This window comes from Nanorana parkeri, unplaced genomic scaffold (genome assembly GCF_000935625.1).
Source record: "Nanorana parkeri isolate BGI_ZX_2015 unplaced genomic scaffold, ASM93562v1 scaffold1089, whole genome shotgun sequence".
In the NCBI taxonomy this organism is placed as follows: domain Eukaryota; kingdom Metazoa; phylum Chordata; class Amphibia; order Anura; family Dicroglossidae; genus Nanorana; species Nanorana parkeri.
The window spans coordinates 233919-242747 of record NW_017307357.1 but is presented as its reverse complement, the minus strand read 5'-3'; the positions used below and the strand labels follow the sequence as shown (position 1 = coordinate 242747).

At 44.0% G+C, this 8829-nt stretch overlaps 1 protein-coding gene across 1 annotated transcript in view; it reads right to left on the bottom strand.

The window, feature by feature from the left end:
• Positions 1 to 6429: 6429 nt before the first annotated feature.
• LOC108796303 (formin-F-like) overlaps positions 6430 to 8829 on the bottom strand; it is a 49252-nt gene continuing 46852 nt past the window's right edge. Inside the window, exons 15-16 of the mRNA XM_018567764.1 lie at positions 7546 to 7629; positions 6430 to 6543 (exon numbers count right to left, since the gene is read on the bottom strand). Coding sequence (XP_018423266.1) covers positions 6430 to 6543; positions 7546 to 7629 — 198 coding nt within the window. The remainder of the gene's footprint in view (positions 6544 to 7545; positions 7630 to 8829) is intronic.

Here is an 8829-nt window from a genome sequence, read left to right as displayed (position 1 = left end):
TTATATTTATATATATTTATACTTTATTTATTCCCCCGCACAGAGGAGCTCTGCTACTGGAAGGCGGCACGGCCGGTTGAGCCAAATTGCAAAAAGATCCAGGCCACAAAAAGGTAATAAAAGAGGCGAGATGAAGAAGTGAGGGGAATTTATCAGAGCCCATTTATCTCTGACGCCGCTCTCCGCCAGGAACTTCCCCCCTTTGAACTGTAATCTAAGAAAATACGGCATCCGCAGGATTGCGTTTCTCGCCGGAGCGCTGCATCGCTCTGCAAAGTGCCCGCCGTCCGCAGACTCCGGTTCAAGTGCATCAGGAAGAGGATGATACGGAGTAGATTGCTTGCTGCGGGGAGCAAAGATCACGAGAAATAAAATATAGTTTCGCTTTATCTGATTTAGGAGAAAAAAAAAAGTTAATGATGGAAATAAGAAAATATCAACTGAAATACTGTTACGCTATTTCTCCATGACACCAGGCAAAACATACTGTATATATATATATATATGAGTTTTTTTCCATTTGTGAAAAGACTTCAGCTATACCAAAAAAAATTTGCTGATCTGATTAAAATGATTTAAACCTTTATTTAAAAAAATAAATATACCGTATACACATATATTTATATATAAATACACTATATTGCTAAAAGTATTGGGAGCCCCCCTCCAGATCATTGGATTCAGGTGTTCCGTGACATTTCCTGGCTACTAAATATTCCGCGGTCACCTGTTACTGTCCACCAAATAAATACATGTCCTATAAATAAAATAAAAAAGTTTCAGATTCGGCAAAATCAGTAATTGCTCGGTTAAATCAGTGTTTGCCAAAATAACTTCACTCGTACCTTAAAAAATAGCAAATGGTTAGAAAAAAAATAAGTCTGGCAAATAAATTTGTTTTTATTCCATAAATTGTACAGAAAACACAGACATATACCAGCTGTGTATAGAGGAAGGAAGACAACTAGTGCAGGAAAGGGATCTTTACAGTATTATTATTATTAAACAGGATTTATATAGCGCCAACAGTTTGCGCAGCGCTTTACAATATAAAGTGCAGGTATGCTGTGGAATGCCCTACCGTGTGAAACAGCCATTTAAAAAAAACAATTGAATTTTTTAAATAATTTTTAAAATACATTTAATATTTTTATTAATTTTTATTCTCTTATTACAACAAAAATCATGTCCAGTTAGGAATTATTCTAAACTAAGGAATTGATTGGACTCCCTGGGTCAGCAAGGATCTTTTTTTTATTATTATTAATATTGTTGTTATTATTATTTGTATTATTTTATGGGGCAAATGAAGCCGCAGATGCCCAGAGGTGTTGCGTTGCCTCTCTCAGGACCTGCACTGCTGGAGTCTCTCCGAGCTTGTATTTGATGGACGCGTGTTTTTTTTAATCTCAGCCTAGGTAACCGCCTTACGCGACTACGCTGGATCGGAATTTACCCCGCGGCCAAAACAAGAACGGTGTCCTGGCTGTCTTTTGCCTAATCACATAATGTTAATAATTAAAGGGAATGCCAAAAAACAATAACGTCCTGCAGCGGTTTATGCACGGAGGATTATTCCAGGAGGTTTTTTATTTTTTAATATATCTTTTTATTTTTTATATTGAGACGTTCGCTGTAGTTATAGAGTGATCACCTGCTATTCGTATAGGGCTGATAATGTAATCTTTAGAGCTTAGAATGTATAACCGCGTAGTAATAATAAAGCTTACAAAACAATATCTCAGCCTTGATTTATTCATTTATATACAGTAGCATTGACTTTTTTTTACAGTTAGCATTAAAAACAGTTAGATCAGTCCCCGCCCCTGAGGAGCTCACCCCTAAACGTCCCCACTAGAGGCATACTACTTGTAATTAGTTGGTTATATACATTTACATTGTGTTCTACTTGGCTGTACAAAGGACAGCGACCACTCACATCGGTGCTCAGGAGTAACGCCCGCACCATAAATGCATAGACACCCTTCATGGACAATGGCTGGCAGATGTTTTTGGATTGTGAGAGGAAACGGAACCTCCCCAGAGGTACCCAACATCAACGTAGGAAGGACATACAAGTTGCGTGTTAAGGGCTTTGTTTGGATTCAGATGATCTCAGCTTCAGAAGTCAACGAGTCAACCCCTGGCGCCACCAATGTTTGGTTGATCAGGACTCAGGTCCTACACAGCGATGGTTTGGTGGACCTGACCTGGAGATTTGTGTTGCTGATTGGATGTTCTCCCAGTACCAGTTTACCAATGGAACCGACTCTCTATCTTTCTGGTTCTCTATGAGTGAGCAGGATGCATACCCCTGTAGCTCAGAGTACCTGTCGGGGTTTACCGTTCTCCTCTGAGAATCCCAGCCAGGTTTTCCAGAAGATCCGCTTCTAATGGATCTCACAGGGTCCAGGTGTACCCTGAGACTGGGCCTGTCGTCTCTGACTCAGAAGGGTACTTAAGCACTAGCTCTGCAGCTTCCTGTTTATCTAAGAGCTTATACTTCTGCTGTTTTCTCGTTGCTGACCCGGACCATCTGACCCTTCTTCGCTTGCTGCCCGCCCTGATCTTCTGCCTGGATCCGACTGTGCTCATGTCTCCTGCGTTTATCCTCTGATTACTCGTTGCTGACCTGGGACCGTCTGACCACTCTCTGTTAGCCGCCTGCCTTGAACTCTGCCTGGATCTGAATACTGTCTCCTCATTGGAGCCCTCCTGTTCTCGTCCATCCCTTGGCGGGGCAACCCTGGGGACCGCGACCTGGTACCAGCAAGCAGCCAAGCCCATCTCCACCATCAGGAGCTCTGGTGAACACTAGCTGGTACTTAGACTCCGCCCCTGTCACCTGCCAGGGGGTGTCACCCTAACACCCAACCAGCACCCAACAGAGCCACAATCCCTCTCCACTTTTCCACTGCAAGAGTCCACCCTGAGTAAGGTCCAGTGTCAGCCAGGTGGATGACATCTTAGCCCCTCCCTCCATGTAATAGTGTCCTGACCTGGTAATCGAGTGCTTAGGCACACTTGGGGGAGGACACATGCTTTCCCATACCTGGAGTGTGGAAGCGGGCAGAAGGGAGTCTATCTTCCTCGGGAGGGAGAAGTCAGGTGGAGCAGTTGGCCATGCAGGAAACCCCTCAACTACAGTCAGAATGTACACTTCCTTTTAAAGAGAGGTTGACCTAATCCATTGTAACCCAATGCAACTTAATTTGCAAGTTCCCATTTAGGAATGGACTAGAGACCTTCTGGTCACATGACTGTGCAATGCAACTTCCCTCCTTGGGAGGCAACAAAGTGTCGACAGAGATCAGGGGTTGCAATTACCTTCCTGCACATTCACGGGGCCCAGTGGGGGGGTGTTTGCAGATCACAAAATTGATGTCAACTACCTCTGTGTTACCGCTCGTGTTATTTCCTTCACACAGATTGTTCTGTGATGTGGAGGACGCGTCACACGGACTCCTTGTCAGGTTTTCTGCGTTACATTACACTTCCTGTAACTTTATCATTTTCTATTTTGTATATGTGGCTATGCTTCCTTTGGGAGCCGTGTGATATATTTGTGTCCGTGTCATGATAAATGAATATAGGAAAACATTAGAATCAACTAGGGGACTTTAAAAGGAAACTCCACTTAAAAAAAAAAACATAACAAAAATGAAAATTTAGATAAAATAAGAAGATATAAAGAATAAATACAATGTATCTGATTGCTGCACGAGGCAATTTGTGATTTCATTTTCTTAAAAATGACCTTTCCTTTTAAAATTACCAGCCGCTGTAATCTTCTAAAACTATAAAAAAAAAACAATTCAACTCACTGTGGTGCTCTGGAGGCGTTGTATAAAGAGTTGGTGTACAGTACACCCCCAGAAATGTCACTTCCTGTTTCCTTGATTGGCTGACTAGTTTTCCCAGAAGTCTGCACTAAGATACAAGTAACATTTTGGGCATCCCCTGCAATAGGAATGTCATTTTTGGTGAGATTAGGGATGCCGACACTGCAACTTTCCTCATTACAACACAGAAAGTCCACCAGCTGATTATAATGAACCCAGACTCCTCCCATTTAGGAGTCAGACCCTCCCATTCAGGAATCACACCATCTCATTGAGGAATCAGTCTGGAAAGGACATGCTGAAACAAACTGCTATTTCTACACAGCAGACAGAGACAGGAATCTGCAACAAAGGGATGCTGACACTGCAACTTTCCTCAATACAACACAGAAAGTCCACCAGATGATTGTAATGATCCGAGACCCTCCTATTCAGGAATCAGACTCTCCCATTCAGGAATCACACCCCTCCCATTCAGGAATCAGACCCTCCCATTCAGGAATCAGACCCTCCCATTCAGGAACCAGTCTGGAAAGGAGATGAACCGCTACATCTTCAGAACAGAAACAGGCAAGAATCTTCAACAACGGGATGCCAATACTGCAAGTGTCCTCATTACAACAAAGAAAGTCCACCTGCTGATTATAATGAACCTAGACCCTCCCATTCAGGAATCAGGCCACTCCCATTCAGGAATCATGCCACTCCCATTCAGGAATCAGACCCCTCCCATTCAGGAATCAGACCCTCCCATTCAGGAATCAGACCCTCCCATTCAGGAACCAGTCTGGAAAGGAGATGAACCGCTACATCTTCAGAACAGAAACAGGCAAGAATCTTCAACAACGGGATGCCAATACTGCAAGTGTCCTCATTACAACAAAGAAAGTCCACCTGCTGATTATAATGAACCTAGACCCTCCCATTCAGGAATCAGGCCACTCCCATTCAGGAATCATGCCACTCCCATTCAGGAATCAGACCCCTCCCATTCAGGAATCAGACCCTCCCATTCAGGAATCAGACCCTCCTATTTAGGAATCAGTCTGAAAAGGACATGCTGAAACAAACTGCTACTTCTTTAGAACAGAAACTAGCAGGAATATGGAACAAAGGGATACCATCATTGCAGGTGTTCTCATCACAACACAGAAAGTCCACCATCTGATTATCACAAACCCAGACCCCTCCCAGTCAGGAATGAGACCCCTCCCATTCAGGGGTCAGACCCTCCCATTCAGGAATTTTTTGTCAAGGACATGCTGGAACAAATTTATATTTCCACTATCTGATTATAATGAACCCAGACCCTCCCATTCAGGAATCAGACCCTCCCATTAAGGAATCGGACCCTCCCATTCAGGAATCGAACCCTCCCATTCAGGAATCAGACCCCCTCCCATTCAGGAGTCAGACCCTCCTATTCAGCAATCAGACCCTCCTATTCAGGAATCAGACCCTCCTATTCAGGGATCAGACCCTCCCATTCAGCAATCGGACCCTCCTATTCAGCAATCAGACCCTCCTATTCAGCAATCAGACCCTCCCATTCAGGGATCAGACCCCCCCCTCCCATTCAGGAATCAGACCTTCCTATTCAGGAATCAGATCCCTCCCATTCAGGAATCAGACCCCCTCTCATTCAGGAATCAGACCCTCCTATTCAGCAATCAGACCCTCCCATTCAGGGATCAGACCCCCCCATTCAGGAATCAGCCCCTCCTATTCAGCAATCAGACCCTCCTATTCAGCAATCAGACCCTCCCATTCAGGGATCAGACCCTCCCATTCAGGAATCAGACCCCTCCCATTCAGCAATCGGACCCCTCCATTCAGCAATCAGACCCCTCCATTCAGCAATCGGACCCCTCCATTCAGCAATCAGACCCCTCCATTCAGCAATCGGACCCCTCCATTCAGCAATCAGACCCCTCCATTCAGCAATCGGACCCCTCCATTCAGCAATCAGACCCCTCCATTCAGCAATCGGACCCCTCCATTCAGCAATCAGACCCCTCCATTCAGCAATCGGACCCCTCCATTCAGCAATCAGACCCCTCCATTCAGCAATCGGACCCCTCCATTCAGGAATCAGACCCTCCCATTCAGGAGTCAGACCCCTCCGATTCAGGGACCATACCCCTCCCATTCAGGGATCAGTCTGGAAAGGACATTTTGAAACAAGCTGCTATTTCATGAGAACAGAAACAGGCAGAATCTACAACAAAGTTTGTTAAAATCCTTGCAATGTACATTGATCACCCAGAGGGGATGGATTTTCTGTCAACGAAAGGGGAGTTACACTTTAAGTGGTGACCTACAGCTGTGTGTGTGAAAATCATATGTCCTGGATAGGACAGCCATGTTTCTTTTACAGTTGGCTCGGGAACCTCTCACGTCATTCACTTCCTTTGCTCCGTTTCAGTCCGGTTCTTGTAAACACGGTTAAAGGACGAAGGGGTGAGCGTACATATGTCAGATTAGTGTCACGGTTACCCCTGCACAGTTGGGCTCAAGCTAAAACAGACAGAAGACGGGTTTTATTTTCCAACAGCCAGGGCTCCGTCGGAGGTGATTTGAAAAACTGTCATCCTTTCGGGGTCCTGATGTCCGCGTAGGCGCCATGAAACTCTTTGATGAAGGTGCCGATCCAGCCGAAGAGCTCCTCCGATTCCTGGTCTTCAGCTTCCCCGAACTTTAGCTGTAGGGCAATAAACATAAGACAGCATTACAGCTCCAATTTGGGAGGAATATCGAAAAGTCCTGCAGTGAGCGATGACTCTCAGTCACGGCTCCCCGCAGGGATTCCCCCATCCCCTCTACGATCCTCCAGCGCTGACTAGAGGAACGAACAGAGGAGGGGGAGGGCACCTTCAGAGGTCTAGTGGAGTCCATGTCTGGATGGGTCAGGAAAAGGGGGACCTACTCAATATTAGGGGGGTCATCCAGATACCACAGCATACCTTCAGAGGTCTAGTGGAGTCTATGCCTGGATGGGCCAGGAAAAGGGGGAGCTTACTCAATATTAGGGGGTCATCCAGATACCACAGCATACCTTCAGAGGTCTAGTGGAGTCCATGCCTGGACAGGTCAGGATAAGGGGGACTTACTCAATATTAGGGGGTCATCCAGATACCACAGAATATCTTCAGAGGTCTAGTGGAGTCTATGCCTGGATGGGCCAGGAGAAGGGGGACCTACTCTATATTAGGGGGGTCATCCAGATACCACAGCATACCTTCAGGGGTCTAGTGGAGTCCATGCCTGGACGGGTCAGGATAAGGGGGACCTACTCAATATTGGGGGTCATCCAGATACCACAGCATACCTTCAGAGGTCTAATGGAGTCCATGCCTTCTCGACAGGTCAGAGCTGTTTTGGTGGCAAAAGGGGGCCTAGTCAACGTTAGGTGGGTAGTCAAATGTTATGGCTGATTGGTGTATATGAGAAATAAAAGGGGCCTCATACAGCAACTTCATATATCTGCACGTCTGCCTCCACTTCATACAACCAGTAAAGCTGTTTTTAAGGCATTTGTATTGGGGGGGGTGGAGGGGGGGTTGCTGTTAGTAAAGCAGACCTTTCATTTTCATGGAAGGTCCACCTCAATTCTAAATGTCCCTGTTGGAGGGCAAAACCTGTAATCGCACATCGATTAAAAAAATACATGAGTACAAAAAAAAAGGAATTGTACGATATATACCAAAACTTCGGCATAAAGCTTCTTCATTTCACCGGCCTTCTTCACCAGCTCGACTTTCTCAGCTCCGCATTGTTCCACAATATCCTGAAATAACAAAGGGGTTTACGTTACTAACATCAGAAAGCGGCTTTCCCGTAGTGCTCTGGGAATCCTTTTTCATAAGTTAAATCTTTATATGTATAACTAAAACTGTATGGAAAGCGGAAGAGAAAAAGAAAACAAACCCTGAGAAAACAAAGTGCAATGTTACTGGAGAATGGTGATGCCATGGTGCTTTGGGAATCCTTTTCATTTATTAAAGTGACATTAAACCCTCAGATTTTGTAACATAAAACAATACTGTAATGTGCGCCTTACTGTAATCCATGGTTGCTTCCCTTCTCTTTGCTTCTCTTCCTTTTAAATCCGTATCTCTTCTCATGCTTGGGGAGAACTTTCCTTTGCAGCTGAGTGCCTCTTCCTGTAGTGCTGGCTCAGGTTGTGAACCTGCACACAGACACCATGTATCCATTCCAGGGACAAGGCAGTCTGCTGCAAAACAGAAGTTCTCCCCCAGCATGAGAACAGACACACATTTAAAAGGAAGAGCAGCAAAGAGAAGGGAAACTACCATGGATTACAGTAAGGCGCACATTACAGTATTGCTTTATGTTAAAAAATCTGAGGGTTTAATGTCACTTTAAAGCATTTCTATGTGAGATTGTATAAAAATCCTAGAAAAAAAAAGTTATTAACATTTGAAAGTGGAGATTCCATAGTGCTTTGGGAATCATTTTTAATGTATTAAATATCGATTCGTAAAAGTAAGATTGTATAATAAAAACAAAAGAAAAGGACAAAAATAGGAACCGAATCTTAAAAACCAAAAGGGGAATGTTAGTAACACTGGGAAGTGGCGATGCCATAGTGCTCTGGGAATCCTTTATCATATATGAAATATTGATCGTATAAAAGAAAACAAAAGAAAAAGACAAAAATAGGAACAAAACCTTAAAAACCAAAGGGGAAGGAGGAATGGTACTAACATTGGGAAGTGGCGATGCCATAGTGCTCCGGGAATCCTTTATCATTTTTATTAAAGATTTATTAGAAAAACTTATGTTTTATACAGAGAGCGAGAGAAAAATAAGAGGGGAAAAAAACAGACACAAACCTGAAAGAAAAACAAAGGGGAATGTTACTAACAGTAGACAAGAATGTGGCATTGCCATGACAACTGCTATTTTTAAAGTAATACGTTTTTATTTTTTTAAATAATAAAGTTTTATTGAATTTTTCAATCTA